We start from the raw sequence: 21648 nt of genomic DNA on the forward strand, positions 1-21648 counted from the left end.
AAACATTGTACATGACCATTTAAAAAATAATTAAAGTGCTATTTCGTTTTTTTAGACTTAAACCCTAGAACATATCAGCATGGGAATTATTTATTGAGCCAAAATTCTGTTGATCATTGCTAATAAATGATAAAAAGAAGGGACAAGATTTCAAAAGTAAAGACATGAGTTCAATTCATTGTACAAAACTATAAACAGAATAAATAAAAAAAAATGTGTTTTATGGCTTCCCTTTCGTCCTATGGCAATTGTTTGATGACACATTTGGTCTGTTTGAATCCCTTCAGGCTTTTAACCTGGACTCTGGGTTTGGTCCAGTGGGTGCCATGGTCCTGGGTCCAGCAGGAACCTTCACAGTCAGCATGCAAGCAGTCAGTAGCAGAAGACGCACACAACCTATACATTTTCAGAGTGGTCCAGCATTGTCATTTGAAAGATGAGACCAGATTGATCAGCAAGTTCTGCTACTTCACATCCTGTCAGCAGTTAGTTCCACACAAGTCTTCAGAGTCCATCGTAAAATACCAGCTGAATTGGATCTTCAGCCCTGAACCACATTGACCTTGACCTACAACCTTGTGGCTCGATCTGACAACAGACAAAAGAAACATTATCAGTTATACATATACAACGGTCTTCAGCACTAAAAAAAATCACAACTCACCTGACTTAACACTGCAGTGGACATGGGCCTTGGACTCATAGTAGACCCAGTCAAAACCAGCCTCTAGGGCCAGGCGAGCAAGCACAGCGTACTTATGACGGTCTCGGTCCGATGTTGTGATGTCAACAGCACGGCCCTCATAGTGCAGGGAGTCCTCTGAGTGATGTCCGTCCTCATCCCAGCCTTCAGTGACCCGCAGCCGGACTCCAGGCCAGACATTCATCACTGAGACGGCGAGGGAATCTAGCTTGTCCCTGCAGCGCTGCGGAATGGGTGTCATACAATTATTTGGTGATTACTGAAAAAGAAAACAATCTCATGAAAGGAGGATAAACATTTTCATACAAACAAAAAAAAATGATCAAATAACAGAAATCGGGTGAGAATATCCTGTTTGCTTCTCTAAAACCATCTACTTCACTCAGCCAACTTAGATCCATCGCCCATGGCTCCAGATATAGCTGCTTTATTTCTGGAAAAATTGGGATTGGAGTCAAACCATGCATTGGTGGAGCCACATCTGTGTGTGAGCAGCGAAAACCACAGGCTGCACAACAGGCTGCTGTTACTGGAGCATAAAACCAGACACACACACACTTGAGACCTGTAAGCTTGCTTTCTTTTTTTCCTCTCTCAGAAAATCCACTTTAATAAATAAAAGATTGGGAACTTGAAATGCTAAAGTGGCTTGTCCAATGAGGAGTCCAACACCACCTGGTCACGCAGTTACTTTTACTTGAGATGTTGAAGAGATTCAGCCCTTTGTCACTGTCATATCATTGCGGTTCTCTAAAGTGGACGGACTATAGAGTCACAAATATTTCTTTCAGTTAGTGGAAATTGTGGTGAATTATTACAATTACAGAGAGTGGTTACTAATGGCACTTTTCCCTCTGGGCTACTCTGCCCGGGGTCACTGACATACCACCCCTAAGAGCAACGACGCACGCCCACAGCCTGCTACCTGGGTCATCATGCGGTCAGCTCCGGTGTTCTCCTCGTCTTTGAAGACGATGTCCGGGTTGTAGTTCGCGGTCAGCTCCTTGAAGCGCTCGGAGCTCCGGGTGATCTTCCCCTCGTACCTGCCGCTCGCACCCGCGGTCTTCTCAGCAACGTTCGGGCTGAACTGCTTGTAAGCGAGCGGGGCGAGCTTCCGCGTAGCCCGCCTCCGACCGTAACCTCGACCCGGCCCGCAGCCCTCGCTGCCCACCGACAGCAGCAAAGCGCAACCGGCGAGAGACGTCATCAACGCCGCGAGCAGCATTCCAACCCAGGGCCGGTCGAGACCACCGGCGGGAGGGTCAACTGTAGAGGTTAGTCCACCTTAAGGGAGCTTCATCACCGGTTCGTCATCAATCGCCATCAGAGGCGCGAAAAGTGTCCGGGAACTTTGGGGCGTCCCGATCCAACCAGGTGGTTTAAATAGCCGAGGCGGGTTTATCTTGGCGGGCGTCTTCAAAGAGACTCCGGAGCGGGAGACAGACGCGGAGGCGCGGTGGTCAGCGGGTGCCCACACTGGTCACTGGACTCCCAGTGACGATGGAAATGGAATACTTCCGAAAGGAGGAGAGGGAGGAGACCCTGCCCTCATCTCCTCCTGACGCCAAGCCGGTGCAGAGGACCCAAGTGTGAGGACGCGATCACATGTTTGCACCGATGCTCGAACGTTTTCGCATGACTAGAGTGATAGTCATTTTCAGTTGTGGACAAACCCAGCAACAGTGAGGGGTTAGAACAGTTAGATTAAGGGCTCCAAGCACCACCTGGATGAGTTTGTTGGGAATTCGTACTAGGAATCCAGGAGAGGTCCTGGCAGCCCACATTAGTACAAATGGTTGACACAAAGGACTACTTTAAGAAAAACAACATTTATTGTTAAACTTCAATCACAGCAAGAGCAAAGCACAGTTTAAAATAAGCACACAGAAAGTACACAAATTATCCATTACAATCTGTGCGAAATGATTTTAAAAACATGATGCCACTTCATTAAAAAATAAAAATATTAAAATGCGTTTTAAAAATATTTCTTCTGCTTTCCCATTTTTGCAAATCCTTAATGATGCAGTGTTTTGCAGTATATGGTCTATTTAAAAAGTCCTCCTTTCTTCTTCTTGGGCTTCGAGCTCACACGTGCTACAGTGACCTGACAGAGGAAGAGAGGAAATCACCGTAACCCCCCCGTCCACTCACACATTTCAGGAAAATTAATACAGCTGAGTTCATTTCAATGGTGTTCTTACCGGCTGCGTCGCGGGCTGCTCGACTGAAGTCTCCATCCCCACCTGCGTCTCGCTTGTCTGGTCCAGGTGGTCACTCGCTGGCTCCTGCTCTTGTCTCACGTCACCGACTTGAGCGTTGCTCTGATAAATCTCCACCAGTTCTGTCTGTTCTGAAAGTTTGCGTTTTCGGCCATTTTCAGGTGCAACTACAGCCGTGTAAAGTTGCTGCAGGTCACTGCTGAAATCCAGCGAGCTGTTCTGCCGTGAGCAGGCCAGAGGAAGCACCTGAAAACAAATACCTGTCAAACTACAGAAAATCGCTTTCTTACATCCTTGAGTTTGAGGACAACATTGTGCTGACATTTGAGAAACTTAATTGTCATTTATGCTTGATTGTGCTGCACCAGGAATCACATGACCCGTCAGGTCACAGGTCAATCAAACGTGAAAGATGAGCGGGACATTAGTGCAAACACACGGCTCCACGGTCTGAAAACACCCCCCATCACTCACTAAATCCTCTCCTCTTTCCGGTGCAGAACACAAACTCTCCAAATTAGCTCTTCAAATATTGACCAGCAGGAATTGGTGGTCTGTTGGGACTCAGGGGTGCAGGGGCTCCGAGGTCGTGCATTGATTTATTTTTGTTTTCTTGTTAGCTTAGATCTGGTAAAAATAAATGTGAGCTCTGGTGAGGGACAGAGAAACTAATGTGTAGCAGAAAGACCGCCTTCTTCTCCCAGTACTCATGCCCCACACCCTACCCCCTGCTTCCCCCACAGGACCACCACCTCAATTTACATTATTTAATCTGAAAGCTGTTGAATGCACACACCAACCCCCGCTGGCATAACGGTGACCAGGTTTCAAGGACCCCTTCGGCAAGTCTGGGATTGAACCTCAAACCCTTGTGTTGGGTAGAGAAAAAAACTAACATTCAGACTTTCTTCCAGAAAACCAAAAGGGTGAAATAATAGAATCCGATAATTTTTTTAAAAGTAATGATTCAGGGCAGCAAGCAAGAACCCAAAAATAAGAAGAAATAAAAGACGAAGTATGGAATACGTCCATATATAACACAAAAAGCAACCAAATTCACGAACTCAAAGTTTGTCACTACATTTAGGTGAGATAATATAATGTCTGCTTCTTAACCAGTGAGGGGTGAGATATACACTCTGCACCATGTGACCACATTTCCCACAGACGACTACTATATAAATTAATCTATGGGCAGAAACACATCAGAAATTGATATAACATACAGCACGAATGGATTTCCACCACAAAAGAAATATGTTTTGTACTGTAGTTGTCACAAAGACTCAAACAGTGACACAAAAACGCAAAGAAAAGCTAAATCCACTGCTTTAAATCTGCAAGAAGTAGCCAGACTACATGTGAACGAATTAATGTCAGAGTGGATCAGATGTTGTCTCAGAAGAAACGGCAAGAGTGTTTATTTATTTTGGATTTACCAAGTTCTCTTGTTAAGGTGTCTCAACTGTGAACAGATTTTACTGTTGTTTCTGACAGGAAGAAAACAGGCTATCTAATCTAATAATAATGATGATAATAATAGTTGTTTATTTATTTTATTACATATATAGCTCTTTATCAAAAGATCTCAAAATCATCATGAAACTGTACACCATTACAACACCCACACCTCCATCCTGCCACACTACACCCAGGAATTCCACACAGACACAAGAGATTTTTCACCAGGGCTGACTAGAGACTCTTCCACTGTGAAGGTGGACTTCATTCTGAACGTGTCAAGAGTTGGCAGGTTGAATAGCAGGGCCATGATAGCATAATGCTTTTTTTCTGCTCACTTTTGTTGGTCAACACAGAGGGTCTCATGCAAACACAAACCAAATCTCTAAATGCTGCCATACCAGACTGGGAATGCTGTCTTACTGCCTACCACTAGTTCTCCAACAATGTCATTTATTGTCACAGGAATGGGAACTAGAGAAACCAAATGTTCAAAATGACGGTCTTGACATCATCAGTTGTGTTTTTTCAATTTGGCTGAACAAGTCGAGAATTGTGCAACATATCCTAAACTATCTGTGTAATTAACAAAAAACAGTGTCAGATGGCAGACAATGAAAGCTTTCCAGTGCAGTGAAAGTCTGATAAATGTAGTATTGCCTGCATAAAGCAATATCAGTTTCAGTTTCACCCGAGGAACAGTTTTAAGGCCTTTCAAAGCAGCTGGATATTGTACTGATGAACTAGCAGAAAAACTGAATACTTAAAGGACAGAAGTGAAAGGAGGTTAAAGTGTTTTTGTTGTGTTTTTTCCCAACACAGATAAGTACTAAATATGAATATATTATATTGCAATTGTGACTTGTCTTCATATAAGGGATAAAATCATTAACTTGTAGCACATTCAATCTGGACATGGGACTCAATTGAAGAAATGTTTCCACAACTCATTGCAATGGAACAAAAAATTTTAATCTATTAATTTTAAAAATACAATGTGAATTAACTGAAATATTAGTAATTTGTATCAAGTCCTAGTGTGATATATAAACACGTTTTAACCATTTCAGCATTTCAACAGAAATTATGAATTAAAACCTGACGCCTGCCCTAGTTAGCAGCTACACCATCGACCACACTTCCTGAGGGCAGAGGGGTGATGTCTGACTCCATGGCGACAGACGGGCAGAGAAACAAACCGGGGTCCTGCTAGCAAACACATGCACACCCACACTTTTAATTGGTGTATTTGTGGTATTCATGAGGAATTTCTCATCTTCAGCCTCGCTTGACCCCCAACTCATACTGTGTGTGTGTGTGTGTTTTGTCACTTCCTATATACCTGAGGAATTTCTATGCTTCATGCTTTCTCTCAGTTGTTTTTGATCCTGTGGTTTCAGATGTTCGTGACCGGGGCAATGACTGATCTGGAATTTTTTGAGGATTACCCCCTCATTTTAGTTACTCGCTCGATGGCAAAGTTTTGAATAAACAACAGGAGTTGAAAGGAGTGCGTGTGTACATTTGTGTCACCTTGGTCATGAAGTCGTCCCTGTAGCTCTTCTTCTCGAAAACAGTGGTCTGGAGACGTTCTTCAATTCAAACACAAAAACATTACTCGTACATAGTACTTCTAAAAGGGAATTGTTACAAAAGGGATTCAACAGGGAACACAGTGGTATTAATTATTTGCAAATTTTCATATGTTACTGCTACTTTTCATTCACATACAATTGCCTTAATAGAAATGAATAATTCTAGAGAACCTCTGCTGAGCGTGGCCCCATTCTCTTTGTAGTCCAGAATTTCGGCATCCTTCTTGGTCAGCAGAGCACTGAGCTGATCCACTTGCTCCTGCAGGAGACCACACATGGCCAGCAAGGGGTTCACCAAATGCGAGCAGACCTGAGTGATAAACAAGAACTGTACATTATTATGAAGGGAAAAGTAAACAAATGAATGAAGTCATTTTTTAAAATTATTGTTTTCAGATGATTTGTTGTCTACCCCCATTTTCGATTGATTCCTTACAAACTAGCAGCACCAACTGCGGAAATAGAACTCATGCTTCAATTGTCCCCGTCCAAGGCCTCTCCTGGTATGAGTGTTCCATTTCCAAATGGAAATGAAACCCAAGTTTTAAGGGGACGACAGGACTCCTCAACCTTGCTAACAAAGTTAGCATGTTAGCTGCTAACCACTGATCAGTGCAGTTGTTCCTTTAAGGTTGTAGATGCCGAATCAACGTAATCGAGAGTCGGAATGGGGCGTAGAACCGTGGTCATAACAATTATTCCGACGTCTGAGCTGAGGTCTCTGATGAGACTCACAATCACTAAAACAACATGGGCCCAAAATTTTACTGTCACAAGTTGTTTTTGCACATTAACTGCTTTGTGCATTTATTAGATTTTTTTGGTCTGAAACTTACAAACAGCTTTTACTCATATATATACTTCTAGAAGTACACGATTCAAATAAGGAAAATAATAAAATAAAAATTACATCAATCCGTACTAAGAAATCACACCAGAAGTAGAATCACAATAAATCAGAATTGCAATATTGACCGTGTATTGAGATAAAATTTCGATATAGAAAAAAGCGTCCCAGCCCTAATAATAAGTGATACAAATAGTGGTTTGTATTCTGGTTATGCTTCTTAATCATTCATTTTGGATTTTGCCAACATTTCGACATGTTCTACATAATGCAGTACCTTACCACAGTGACTGGGGCGGGTGCACACTGAAATTCCCAGTGGAACGGAAGACCAGCAAGCTTGCTCTTTAGCTTCATGACAACATCACCGCTGTCTTGGCGCTCGACTTTCATTGCACTCTCAGACCCAGACGCCACTCCAGCAAAAATAGGCCGCACCACCTTACACAGGTGGGAGAAGAAAGCCTCCACTGGAGCTCTCAACCGCTTATTGAGTTCAGCTGCACGGGTCTGGATGGCAGTGATGTCCATTTTCTCCTGCCATACACTCTGTAGGTCAGTCAGCAGCACCTGGTACTCAGTTGACCCAAAGTTGATTTTAGCAAGGAAGCTGATGCCATCTATGGTTATGGGAAGCCAAGGGTGCTGCAGGAGTACATGAGCACCGCTGTTCGACGGTGAAGACATCAGACTGAGTGACAAAACAAGAGCACACAATCAGTATGAAGGTGTTCAATCATATCTGACAAATGAAAGTACTCCCAATGTTACCCTCTCTGCCACAGAAACGGAGTAATTCATTTGTATTATCAACAATACAGAGCAGATTCAGTTCGTGGGCCGATCATTTCAAGTTAAAGTGCTATGGTGGACTAGTTAATAAGTGTTGCTTTATTTCTATTGGACTTCTTGGAGGAGGGGAACGTTAGACAAACAGAATTAAAATGACATGAGTGGGAATTTAAAGTAATTATCATTAACCATAGAACTATTCGCGTCAATAAGCGCAAACAATTGTCTGTCTTTTGACTCCATTTCATTACAGTAATTAAGTAGGCAATATTTATTATATTTATAAAAACAGACGCACTTTACTACGACGGAGCCACGCAGTCAGACAGAAATGACGCCACGCAAACGTTTAATATGGAAGGCTGAAGCTAAGAGGGTTTTTTGGTGACAAAAAAAGAGATACAACGAACATTTTCAGACTAAACTTACGAAGGGCAGCAAGACGCACCGGTTGTTGTTTTGATGTGCTGTTTACGGTACTAGACTCCGGAATGAAACTGAAAGTGCGGAAGAAAGGTTCCGCTAGAAAAAAAGACGACTACTTATTTTTCGAAGAACAACGGCAATATTAATATATACGAATCAAAACGCGACGAAATGTTTTGAACGCATATTAATTGAACAGCTATATAAAACTGGGCTAATTTTGAAAATAAAAATAAAAAAAGGCCTGTTGCTTGACCATTATTACGCTATCCCGACCCACACTAATGAACTTATTAACCGACTTACCCATTGATAATCGTCACGTCCAGTGCATAGCGTTCTGATGAAGTGTTGAAGCCGACAGAACGCTTTGTTGAAAGTACAGTTTTTAACAACGACCCTTTGTTTAGGGATATAACAGGTAGGAAAATATCCATGATCTAATTTTATGTTATAGCAAAAGAAATTAATAGGTAGTAACAAAAGACAAAAACACAACAGCATACTACTTGTAAACTGTAAACTAAGTAAAATGGAAATAAACTGTTTATTTCAGCAATACAAGAAGTCAATGAAAAAGAGAAAAAGGGTCTGATTGCAGCACTTAACACAAATGATTTATTTCTGTTCTCATATTTACAAAATAGATTTATTTCTGTCTTAGATTTAGTTTTACTATAATTATTTCTTTTATTTATTTTTTTTTTCATTTTCTGACTTGCAGCAGGTAAACAACGACAACAAGTAAATGGACCGACGTTGAGCAGCACGAACAAACACAAGCATTGATTATTGTGAGAAATAGAAACAAAAAGAGCAGAGTTAGTAATTAACTACGGCTGTCAGTAGATTCATTTTTAATCTCATTTAATCTCACTGAAGTTGATTATTTTGGATCTATAACTTAAAGGGAGTTGTTAACAACACAAGAGTGGCCAGTGATGTTTGCCATGTTTTTGAGCCTTTTCAGTGCCTCTGAAATTATTGGAAAGAATGTTATGACAGTGTCGGCTACAGTGGACTGTGTGGATATGGTGGATTCTTACTCATGCAAAGTAACATGACCATGCAAGGAACACAACCGTGGCCACTCGTGTGTTGATAACAACTTCCTTGAAGTTATATTTAGAACAGATCCAAAACGTGTGATTCATTTGCCATTGATCATGAGTTCACTCAGAGCGGATCTTGGGGTCATTTCATTTATGATGTTCAGAGACTTGAAGAAGACACTCCAATTGGTGAATTTCTTTGACCAAAATAAAAAATGTATTGAAATGTAATATAATATTCTACATTGTTTTTCTTTTTTTCTAATGCAGACTATTCTCCATTCAGCATAAACATCACCTAAAAATAATTATGCCATAATTCTGTGTGTGAAATTTTAATGTAAACTTATAAGCTGATAAAGATGATTACAACATTCAGCTTTGCTAGGATAGTAGAAGGTATCCTTGAACATCTAAAGGGCCTCTCCTGCTGACATGTCACCGAAATACTTGAGTTTTGAGAAATGATCCACTTCTTCGTGTTCAGTAAATGGGGAGTTTTGTTCACCAAATGAGTTCCAACTTTGTATTTTCCTCTGCTTTACCTTTCAGCAAAGATCAAAATATTCTGCCAGAAGCTGATTCATCTGGTTTAAAAGCGAAAAGCTAGAGGCCCCTATTGTCCCGTAAAAACTGTTTGTTTGAATCAGGTTTGATGGAAACGTCAAGTTGTGAGAGTTAGAAAAAAAACATTGGAAGGTCTCGTGGGCAGACTGGAACTTTGAGGTGGCATCACAGTTTCACTGTGGCAGAGCTTTCAGGATGGCGTTAACTTCTTCAGCAACTGCAGTCAGCGCGAACTCAAACTGATCCTGAAATAAAATCACAAATGTTTAAACTTGGCGTTAGTCAGCTCTTTGTCATTGTAACTTGAACTTCAAATACGTATGAAAGACTTACATTTCCTTACTAGATCAAACAAAGTTGTATAAAATATGTAATCTGTCGCAACTTGTTTTAAGTGCTTCAAATGGTATAAATGTATCTTTAAAACAACACAATCAATTCTAAATCTCGACCTTAGTGCGAACCATCCCAGGCCGTTGATCCCGAACATGTTCCAGCGTGGCTGCGATGTCAATCTCCTTCACCCCTTTAAAACACAGAATGTAAAGAGCTCATGACTAAAACAATTTCATTTTCAATTCTGATACTGCTGTTTTCAAGCGATACTCTTGTAAAGGTATAGTTGAGTTGTGCAGTCTACTTGAGGTTGTCTTGAATTGAACACTGAATTCCTTAGTGAAATAAACAAAATTTCCGAATTTTGTGAAAAATAAAATCAGTGAACTAAAATGTTTCCATCACACAAACTGTCTGTGGTCTTTGTCCGATGATGCTGAGATTGGCTCCAGCATCAGAAGTGAACAAATGAATTAAGATGAGAAAAACTTTTTTGTGTTGTTGCTGGCACACACTCACTCATCCACACACCCACCTTTGCTCATCCGGTTCAGAACCATGTCAATTAGAATGTAAGTCCCGGTACGTCCGGTGCCATCGCTTGAGGAAACACATCAAATGTAACACTCTGAAAACAGAATGTTGAATGAATCCTGGTGACAGTATTTGTATGTGCTTACCTGCAGTGGATGATAATCGGACATGAGCGCCCACGATAGCACTTGTTCACCTTCCTGTTGATAGACAGACAATAGATCTTCTGTTTCAAAACTCATTGAATTGTGAATGACAGCTATCAAAACAAATGCCTGAGGTGGTTGCAGTACCTACGGAAATCCAATAGGGGGCGTGTGGATGTTGGGATTCCCTGTGCTGGCCAGCTGAGGAAGTGGAACTGAGTCAAGGTTCTGGTCTCCTGTGTCTGCACGTTCTTCAGGTAGAAACTTCTCACCAGGAAATCGTTGCACCAGATGTGTTCCGACACTAGGTTTACCTGACATTAAACACAAACAACTATTTCCCATGCAAAAATATGGCGGTCTTACGGGCCTTTCTGGGGCAGTGTCAAGAATTATCGGGAAATTATTGCAAGCAAGGGGTTCAGAATCTTTCACCCGTCACCTCGTAGATGTGGTAGAGCGAGGAGCCTTCATCTGGCCAGTATCGATCACACTGTTTCTCTCCGTCCTCCACCAGAGCGGACATCATGACGATCACAGTGCAGCCGTTCTCCCAAACCATCTGAAGAGGAAAAGTGGACTTGGTTCTCTCGTGGGGAAGCGATGTGAAGATGAGGGCCAGCTATAGTGTCACACCTGCCTTTCACACCATCAGCATTACACTCATTTCAAACCTCGCTGTTGGCATTATCACTGCCACAACTGCAACCATTGTCCATCGCCTCAGCGTGAAATCGCTACCTCACTATCACCACTACTATAACAAACATCATCATCCAGACCGTACCACTTCACTCTCAACAATGACTGGATTGGCTGAACGAAAGCCTGTCAGAACTATTTTTTCTGCGAACCCTTTTGAACCAGACACTGCATGTATTGTTTAATGCAAACATGTATGAACAAAACAAACTGATAGTAACCTGCCAGAAGTCAGAAATGGTGTGGGAAAGCGCCCCCTGAGTGGCTATGTAGGCAGGCATCCGAGGATCATGCTCAATCTGTGAAAACATTTTTTTTTTAGGCAACACCACAGGTATCAATGAGTAATTGACTGGGTCGCTATGGCAACCTACGATGGGGCTGGCATTAATATAGTCACAGCGTGAAGGGTTGTTTTCGGCCTTGAGCTTCACCCTGGCGTGATCATCTGTAGAATGAGAGAAGGTAAGCACACGTTCATTCGATGTCTTTTGTCGGCGCAACATTCTCTTCCCTGGGAATAAGCCACTCAGATATGTGACACAGGCTTACACGGGACGGAGTCAGAGCAGCGGTTCTTCTTCACATTGACGTCACTCTGGGCTACTAAAACACTGCTAGGCTCAGCCTGGTAGGAACAGAGGCCCTCCCACTCCTTCATCAGACGCCCCTTGTTCTTCAAGTGGTCTTCCATGTACGCCTGTAGAAATAACGTCTCATCATAGACAGCCCATGGAAAAATAGAGGAGATCTAAAGGAATATGCAACTTAGCCAACATTGTTTTAGGGAACTACATAAATCGGTCAAAAAAAAAAGAATTACTATTTAACTGAAACAATAAATAGAAATGGAAAAAATGTATTTTTTTCAGTTTTTGTCTCAAAATCTAAAAATGAATTGAAAATTCAATTTTTAAAGATTGTTGTGTTGAAACAAAAAAATCAACGAAAACATACAAGGATTGATAAAGTGTAATGGCTGAAACACTCTATTATCCAAAACATTGGGGCAGTGTGTATGTGACTGACCAGGATCATGTGACCGGTGGAGATGTCCATGTTGGCCTGGGCAGGTTCTTCGCACCATGAAGGTGTGCTGCCATGAGAGCTTGGACTCGGCTGTGCTCCGTCGCTGAACTGAGATGACACACTGCTAATTCTAGAGTCAGTGCCGCCTACTCCTCCAGCGGCTACCCCAGAAGGTCCTGCCCCTCCACCGCTGGCTCCACCAACAGCTCCCAGCGCGGCTGCCTCCAGACGTCCAAACGCGCCTTTGGAGGCCATGTGCTGACGACACAGGTCCTGATGAGTCACCCACCAGTGTTGTTAAATCAAACGTACCCGTGACTTGCTATTGCTTAAGAAAGTCCACCTCAACGCACCTGGTACTCTTGATGACTGTAGGCTCCGCCTCCCTCAGGTCCAAGCCCTAGCTTCTTAGCAGCTAACCGGTGTGCATGATGCCGGAGGCACACAATGGTCATGCCGACCACGACAACGCTGCCGATGCACGCCATGATGATAAGGGAGGCAGACACCCACCTTGAGGCAGGCTGGACTATGGTTGCCAGGGGCAACGCCTTCCCACCACTCTGCTGGTCAGGGGCAGGAAAGAGTCCGATCTCACTCTGTTAGACAACAAGAAAAGTGACAATCTTGCTCAATAGCCAAGAGCTAAGAACAAGAGTGCCAAGTTTTAAGTGCTTCTGCAGTATAAATCTGCTTATGTGAGGCAGAAACAGAGAAGAAATAGTAGGACACTTTAATCCATTATGCAGTGAAGAAGAGGGGCCCTGGTATTTGGCCCTAAACATGGCTAGCAATATATAGATCGACAAGCAAGATGTGCCAGAGACTTAAGCTGCAGTCATTTGGAGACAATATCTTTCACAAAACGGTCACTTTGAAATCAGAAGACATTATTGCAAAAACAAATGCAACATGAGGATGAAATATCTACATGAAACACTAACTGCTGAGCATTCAGCCTGTACCACCCAGTGACATCATCACCAGTCCATACTGTACCTCTACGAGGTGACTTTGGAGAGAAGCCAGACTGGACTTGGATGCCACATTCTCACCATCTGAGCCAAAATGGAGCACAAAATAAGAGATTGTGTGATTGTTTTAGGAACAAATAGCATTGACATGCTGTAAATACAGAAATCTTTATTAATCTTTAGTTGTGTTCTTTAGCGTTGAGTCTCAGTCATCCAGATGAAACTATGTTGAAAGGGTAGATGACAGATCCCACATTGGAGACATTTTATCACTACATTCAGCAGTCTAAGCATTTTCACCCTGTCCTATGTAAAGGTGATTATTTTGTGAGGTGCTATATGCACAAATTAATGGATGTATTTTTGACACCCAACAGCATCACTCACACACACACACACACACACACACACACACACACACACACACACACACACACACACACACACACACACACACACACACACACACACACACACACACACACACACACACACACACCACTGGCAGAGTTCTTGGAGCTTGGTTGAACTTGAAATGTAACAGCAGGTTCAATGTCACTGGATAAGAGAGAACACATAAAGAGAGTGAATGTGAGTCCCAGAGTAAAACTAGGGAGCAACTCAGCACCGAAAAAAAAAAAAAAACTTCACCCACGTTTTATTTGTGACAATGAACTTCAACTCTTTGGACTCAGGCCTGTTGTTTTCTTCCTTCATCGGATTGGGCTGCTTCTCCGGTAGCGGCAAGGCTTCAGGGACTGGAACCTTGTAGGCCATTGAAGCCTCTGTGATCTGATGGAGTAAGATACAGGTAAGTTTCTTCCAAACCACATCTTTCATTTAAAAAATGGGACAAAACAGATAGAAGATAGAAGCACTGGACAACATAAAACTCACCTTCTTATCAGCGGAAGAATTCTTCAAATATTTAGCTAAAAACAACAAAGGTTAAAGAAAAGTATAGAATTCATTCTCTAGTAGTGGCAGTCTTGAACGTGTTTGAGGTGTAACAAACCTTTGGTGGGGTTGCGTGGGAACGTAGTGTCCATCTGTAGCTGCTTCATAGCACTCGGCAGCTTGTCACTCTGACTATGGGTGAAGTCATTCAGGTCCAAACCCAAGTGGTCCAACAGCTGTGAGAGACGCTGCACATCTGTACACAAGTTTTACAAGTTCTCATTTAGAATGACTGGAGATGACTGTAGAATCAATACATTAACTTGAAATGTATTGATCAGACAATTGTGTTAGGTAGTTAACAAGACACAGACGATTCTTCCAATAGGTGGCGATAGTGAGTTCTGGGCTAAGAACTTAGTGGTGGAGAAGTTGTTGCTTCCATTTCAAATGTATAAATTAATACAGACCAAAAAGGCAATACACAAGTAAACAAGTGATTTCTGGTAGGAGTTGATGTTCTTAGTTGTACAAAGACAGTGGGAGTGAGAAGGATGATGAGGGATGTTGTATCCATTAGTGTCGCCGTCCAGGCCACCTCACCTGAGACCTGAGTCGAGGGACCAAGCCCAACGTGAACGCAGAATAAAAAAGACTAGTTTGTTTCAATGAAAGCATTTCAGTCCATGATTCATTTAAAAAAATATTCTTTTGCTGTAACAAATACATGTGTGCCAATAGAGTTATGCTTCTGTATTTAGATTGCTCCCAGTCTTGGTCACGACTGTCTCAACGTCTCAGGTTCGGTTGTCTCAACAACAACACTACTATCCTTATCAAACTGACTCACCGCTCAGTGGCTCTTCCTGCTGCCCCTCCATATTCTTCTCCTGCCTCAGTTGATCCACCTGAGACACCAGGTCATCGGCGTAGTCCAGTGGGAAGTCCAACCCTGGGAAGAATTGGGGGGAGGACAGCCTGGAGGGCGCCCCCCTGTGGAACGATAGTGTCTGAGCTGGGGAGGAGGAGGATGCAGAGGAGGAGGGCCCAGAGAGGTAGTGGGACACCAGGTTCTGAAGCAGCTGCTGGTCTTGTTCTAACGGGCCTCCACGTGATCTCAGCATGGTGAATGTTGGGTTGTCATTCAGAGAGTTGAGAGAACGTTCAGCTTCGTCTTGGTACTGGACCCGCTTCTGCACATACGTGTTAATCTCAGCACTTGGCTGCTGACACAATAACACAGCATCGAACAAGAAGACTTTTTTCGGACCTGGTGGTAAGAGTTGGGATCCATCATGGGGATCTGCATGTTGCTTGAGGGTCTCGAGGGCTCCAGAACCATGTAGTCCAGGTACTGCTGCATAACCTCTGGGTCGTCTAAGTCATCAGCCTGACTGATGGAGCCATAGAAGCAAGTTAGATCATTTCATCGATCCTATTTGGCTAATACCGCTGATGTTCTTACTGTTGGATGGACTTCTCCAGGCGCTCGAGACCAGAGGTGGGGATTTGGCTCAGCTCTTGGCCAATAATGACCTGAGTCACATCATCCTTCCAGGTCAGACCTGACATGACAAGAGTAGCTCTTTGAGACAAATGCTTCATCTGCTTCATGAGGTCTGCCCTGTCACATGATCTACCTTGCACTAGCAGGTCCTTCAGTACTTTCTGCAGGCTGTGCAGCACAGGTACGGTCACCTGGTACCGGACCTGATCCTGCCAAGGATCCTGGCAGCTGCCAAACAAACCATCTGCACACACATGAGCCCAGACTCACATGATTCAATCCCAATAACTACACAAAATACCAACGTCTCTGTGTCTGTGTGTGTGTGTGTGTGTGTTGGTGAGTCATCCCCCTCTGCCGTCTTTCATCGCCCATCAAACACACTCACACGCGAGAGGCGCACAGTCGTCAGGCAAGTGATGTCACGGTTGCTATAGTAACAGATAACAGGATCAGGGATTGGCTGCCGGCGTGTGACGGGGGGGGGAACCTTGTTTACATTGCTTCTGCTATCGCTCGGTGTCTGCTACTCGCCATCATCAGCTCTCCATGCAAAACTCACAATGATCAGACTCTTGTAGACGCATGGCGCCTGAACGTACAAACTTGATTCACAAAGCAAGCAATCCGCTTTACTCATGCTTCTGAACTCAAGACTGTGGGTTTGAAAGCGCCGGTCACATTTGACTGACGCTGGGCGCGTCACTGACTCTGATTCGTTTTGTCAGTGCTCACATTCTCTTAGTGTCATGTTGACAGCTATGGTGACTCGTTGCTAAGCGACCAGGAAACTACACAGGTCACTAAATTGGTCAAACACTTCTGGACATTAAGATTAAAGTCCATAAACAAAAGATGAAATCTGGGGTTTAACATGTAAGCGTGTGCTCGTCCATGTTTTTAACTAGCACGTTGCTTTAACAATATGACCATGTGTAAATTGTTGCATCCAGCCTCTGCGGTGTGTTTGTGACACGTAATCCCACTGGAGTTCAGGCTAACTAATCGAACCAGACTCATGGTTGGCCACGTCTTCACACATGTGCGGAGACAAAGGCTGCTCCTCGAGCAGAACACATCATTTTCTAATGTCTCGTGTGATGTGAGCCCCACAGCCCCTTGACCATTGGTGTCCAGAACACCCCTCTAATACATCAGTTTCGGGGTCCACTGGAGAACCCGCTAAAATGTGTTTTGACTGTGAATAAAGGAAGGTCTCTTTAGCATTTAGAGATATTTGTTATTCTTTTCATAAACCTGCTTTTTATTCCCAGGAGATGGAGGGACACAGGGGGAAAAGAGAACAAGTAGTGAGGCTCAAGAAGGCAGACATTAAAGCTCTTATTGTTAGATACGCACCATCACTGCAGATCAGCTCTCGGGGACATAACATCTTGTCAAACAAACAGCCTGAGACAAAAAGGAAATCAAACAAGGATGTTAAACAATGTGTTCATTTAGATACATGTTTTCAACCAAATATCCATACAAGGTTAAAAGCATAACAATATCTAACCTGATATTTTTCCCGACAGATCTTTCATCATGTTCCTTTATGATTTTTAAACATGTTCTTCCATCCATTAATATGCTTACCAGCTTATCTTTAAAATACTGAAATGTTTCATTGGACTCATTTCACCAACAAGAAGCCAAATATGAACAGTGCGACATTCATAATTTCCTCATCACGTCCATCCAACAGGATGTTTTCATTTGTTCAGCATCACTGTGGCCATTCATCTCACCATTTTCCCTCATGATTGATTTTTCTTGTCTGTTTCGTCTTCGATCATCAGACATCTGGTATCGATAGCATGACCAAAGGAAAAGATGGACGTAAACACGGACAGAGATTCTCCTCCACATCAATGACTAATCCTCCGCCTACACAACCCCTCCTCCCCCCGCGCAGCCTCTCTGTCTCTGCCTCTGCTCGCTGAATCATAGCAGACACAAACAGATGAAATTACATTTCATTGGCAGCTGTCAATAAACGCTGCTTCACTAGATTAAATAGCTTGACGTGAGATACTTGACCTTTTTAACGTTGGCGTCTTTTAGTGCATCACACATTGATTCAGTATCAACTATGTGTGCGTCGACCTCATCAGTCATTCCCTCAAATCGTAAACTGCATTTATGTTGACATTTGACTCTTCATTTCAATTTCGGTCATTTACATTACTTTGATATTTGTTTAAAAATATCACATTATTGCTTGGAATGTCTTTATTTGCGAATGATTTCCAATTCTTCATCTTAGGGTAATGTTTTCAAAATAGTGTTGCAGTGTTTATAACTCAAACCAAAGTTCAGTTTGGCCTGCTTTCCCCTTTTTGTGAGCAATTTCCATTAATGCTCTTTTCTTTTTGGTATTGCACAAAAAGCATTGTTTGTCAACGGTAAAGATTTAGGAATATTTCACCCATTTTGAGAGTTGTGTGTGTGAGAGCGTGTGTGTGAAGTTGTTTCAGATGAAATGAGTCGACCAAGGCGCCGCAAATTATGGATTACAAAATGGAATTAAGGTTAAAAAAGAAACAAAGAAAAAAGAAATGCAGCTCACACCACTCGGCATCTCTGGGAATAAGGTCACATGACAAGAAGTAGGAACAAGCCTTAATTGATATGACCCAATGACATGAAAAGCATAGTTTGTCAAAAACAAAAGAACTAGTCAACTCTAATGTATACTTTCGCAGGGTTAGGGTCCAGAGGTGAAAGAAGCAACCTGGTCCCACCCGATTAATGTGTGACTGAAACTTGAAAGACTGCACTTCCCTCATAAACTTAGGTTGTACCAGAAGTGTAAGCAGGAGTCGATTATAAATCACTCATAATTTTCTACACTACACCGGCTAAAGCTCTCATCAACAGCCTCCCAGCACTGGACTCCGGTCTGCACCAACTAGCAACATAATAATAACAAGCATTCGTGTCCCCACAAGTGTTTTCAGTCCTCAAACAACACAGCAAATATAAACCCATGAATACAGGAAACGCCAATTTACCATACTTTTAACAATCTGCAGCAGTGCTTTTATCTCCCAGCAAAAACTAAAGAAGTCAATATCTGACAAGAATGTTTTTATATCCAGCTCCAAATTACGAATCACATCATAATCAAACAAAAACTGATGAGCCATGATAAAACCCACCATCTTCCTGGAGCGGATTTGTGGGTGGAGTGTTCTCCAGGCTAAGTGATGCACTTTGCCCCTTGTTGGCGTCCATCAAACCCTTTACTGCTTCAAATGACACACGCCATTAAAAAGAGGCGGCTGATGACTGTATCACAACACAAGAGATGTTTCTCGACTCCTAACTACCAACAGTCCATATTCACTGTTTTCTTTTTTCATAAACTGACTGAAAATAATAGACTTTCACACCAAACTAACTTTTCTTGTTTTTCATCAACTGACCTAGACAGACAATAACAATAATCATAGACAATAACAGGAAATGCGCTTCACAACTAAAGCACAATGTTTTAAAAAAATGCATTTGAATCATGGAGTTGTAAAAGCAGTGATGTACCTCATAATCAACTATGTAGTATAGAATATAGAATTTGAGGTTCTTTTGTTGTGTATATCATACTGACATTTTAGATGAACAGTGTGGCCGCACTCATCATTTACAAGATTGGTGAGAGGTGAAGTTGTACTGAGTTCTGCACCAATTTAGTCACACAACAAAGAGCAGGCGAATCAAACTAGATTGCACCATGAGCTCAACCCTTAAAAGTGAAAATACCAGCCAAAAGGCAAGATCATTGCTCTGAGTGAAGGCTAGCTTTCGCATGAAGCGCCTTTGTGCTTAGTTCTGAAACACAGATTGTGCTCTTTCATGACCGTCTGCACCTCATACTGTCACACAAGAAACGCCTGACGCACAAACATGCGTCAGCATTGGACGAAAGGCCTGTTATCCTACTGTCCACATGGAGTCGGTGACAAAACGACAACGTTACAGCGCCATCTAGCATAGTAACAAACACTAACAACACAGCTGAGCTCACTGTTTTGCTAAATGCAAGCACTGACAAAAAACATTCAGCCTCGCTTTCATTACAATGAGCAGCAAACCTTTGTTGCACAGATGAACACAGTGCACAGGATGTAACGCTTGAGAGTCACTCACTCCACCAACAGAAGGCTGTAAAACGGCATATACAAGCTTGACATCATGTTAGGTCATTATCAATGGATTTTCATCCAGTTTAATGAGTATCTTTATGAAATATGTTGCACTCCACAGTCGCGTGGCACCTTCATGTGCCACATTATCAACAAGCATCGCAGGTGATTCAAGGAAATCCATTCAGTATTCAATTTAATTTTAAGCACCTGTTGTATTCCAGATCCTAGTGGGCCACAGTCATTGAGATGACAGGCCAGATTTGGCCCTGGGGCCTTGAATTTATTTACTATAGCATATTAGACAAACTCCTATCAGCGTGGACAAGACTTCAAACACGCAATGTAAACATGAAAGGACACTGTATAACAACATAGGAGCAGCAAGCACAGTAGACTCCGTGTGTCCGTGCGAGTGGTTTTCTTGTCCTGTATGGATAATGCAGCGATGCTGACTTTTAAACACGCTAAAACACGCACTAATGTTCGGTATGGAACAATGAATCATTCAACCACGACTCGTCTTTTTATCACTGACGTCACACGAAATAAAAGTGATCCAAAAAATGGGGTGTAAAAATCAATTCTGTATAACAAAAACGTGATCATTTACTCGAGTATTAAAAAAATAGTTACAAATGAATAGTTATCAAATGAGAGTAAAAAGTAGCGTCTCACCATGTCTGGCGGTCGCACTCAGGCGGCAGGAGACGGTCAGCAGGAGGCTCGCCGCCGCCAGGAGCCGCCGGAGCTTCATGGTTCCTCCGTCCGAGCGAGGAGGAGAGAACCGCCGCGGAGCCGGATGCTGCTGTTAGATCTCCATCTCTCAGCGGCGGAGGAGGCTGGCGGAGGAGAGGGAGGAAGAAGTTGGTCAAGAGGAAGAGGGGAGGGAAAGGAGTGGACAGGAAGTGGAGAAAGAGAATATGGAGTTGAGCGAAAACATTGGACAGAGGAGGAGGAGAAAACAAGAGGCTCTTACTATGCCGGAGGAGAAGACAGGAGGTGGAGGGGAGTGGAAGTTGGTGAGAAGAAGCCTGGCATTAGTCCAGACGAGGGCGCTGTACAGCTACAGACTCCTGGATGACTCATCTCAACATCAGGCAGCGTTCACGTCTTCAGAAGCAGAGCAGCCGCTTCGAGCGACAACAACGCCTGACGAACCAGATTCTGACCTGTGCTTCTGAATCCGTATGTTGAAGAAAACAGGCGAGACAGTGTCTGACTCCAGTTGAAACACCATCTCGGTTTGTAAAGAACTAGGCGCTAATGTGTTTCGTTTAAAGAAACACCATTCTGGCTATGGTCAGAACTATTGAAAGCATTTGCAGATTTCAAAACAATTGAATCGCTGATGAAGAAAATACGTCCGGTCAAATGCTGGGTCAATTGTGTTAAAATTAAAATCCTGAACAAATAACTCAAAACGCTCTTTTTATTTTTTACCTTTCATTTAAAATGCCACCGCTTGTGTTGATGAAAAATTCCCCTTTTCCTTGAATTGGGAAATATTTTAAGTCAAAATAAATCAGAGTAAAAGCTGATGTAATGCGCACATACACATTTACGGGTGAGATTTTATATTAAAGATATTATCTGAACAGTTCGTTGACCATGACAAATATATACAAGATAAAGAAAGATAAAATTATATATTGTCATGAAGTGCCTTTATATACCATAATATCTACAAGAGTTCTGTTAAGATATTCACCA

The 21648-nt window shown here is 42.6% G+C and overlaps 3 protein-coding genes across 4 annotated transcripts; all 3 read right to left on the bottom strand.

Moving 5' to 3' along the window:
* Nucleotides 1-568: 568 nt before the first annotated feature.
* ihhb (Indian hedgehog signaling molecule b) lies at nt 569-1928 on the bottom strand. The gene is made up of 3 exons (XM_053879297.1): nt 1629-1928; nt 665-926; nt 569-588 (listed from the first exon to the last, which is right to left on the bottom strand). Exons 1-3 carry the CDS (start codon nt 1926-1928, stop codon nt 569-571), a joined length of 582 nt encoding a protein of 193 aa, XP_053735272.1.
* A 588-nt stretch (nt 1929-2516) lies between these two features.
* nhej1 (nonhomologous end-joining factor 1) lies at nt 2517-8106 on the bottom strand. Its single transcript, XM_053847000.1, has 6 exons — nt 8050-8106; nt 7111-7519; nt 6153-6291; nt 5920-5978; nt 2908-3171; nt 2517-2810 (listed from the first exon to the last, which is right to left on the bottom strand). The coding sequence occupies exons 2-6, from the start codon at nt 7513-7515 to the stop codon at nt 2751-2753; spliced, it is 927 nt and encodes a 308-aa protein (XP_053702975.1). The 5' UTR covers nt 7516-7519; nt 8050-8106; the 3' UTR covers nt 2517-2750.
* A 535-nt stretch (nt 8107-8641) lies between these two features.
* Nucleotides 8642-20888, bottom strand: LOC128748321 (receptor-type tyrosine-protein phosphatase-like N). 2 transcript variants are annotated; one of them, XM_053846979.1, is made up of 22 exons: nt 20614-20887; nt 17150-17200; nt 15924-16034; nt 15749-15848; nt 15554-15677; nt 15134-15476; nt 14402-14539; nt 14284-14318; nt 14042-14178; nt 13886-13944; nt 13412-13470; nt 12766-13011; nt 12413-12685; nt 11936-12083; nt 11758-11831; nt 11605-11682; nt 11124-11243; nt 10829-10995; nt 10682-10735; nt 10537-10601; nt 10118-10191; nt 8642-9910 (listed from the first exon to the last, which is right to left on the bottom strand). In XM_053846979.1, the coding sequence occupies exons 1-22, from the start codon at nt 20690-20692 to the stop codon at nt 9839-9841; spliced, it is 2607 nt and encodes an 868-aa protein (XP_053702954.1). In that variant the 5' UTR covers nt 20693-20887; the 3' UTR covers nt 8642-9838. The 2 variants fall into 2 exon arrangements, with proteins under 2 accessions (XP_053702954.1, XP_053702963.1); XM_053846988.1 differs by lacking the exon at nt 17150-17200 and having other exon boundaries at nt 20614-20888.
* Nucleotides 20889-21648: the final 760 nt, after the last annotated feature.

This window comes from Synchiropus splendidus, chromosome 1, assembly GCF_027744825.2.
Source record: "Synchiropus splendidus isolate RoL2022-P1 chromosome 1, RoL_Sspl_1.0, whole genome shotgun sequence".
In the NCBI taxonomy this organism is placed as follows: Eukaryota; Metazoa; Chordata; class Actinopteri; order Syngnathiformes; family Callionymidae; genus Synchiropus; species Synchiropus splendidus.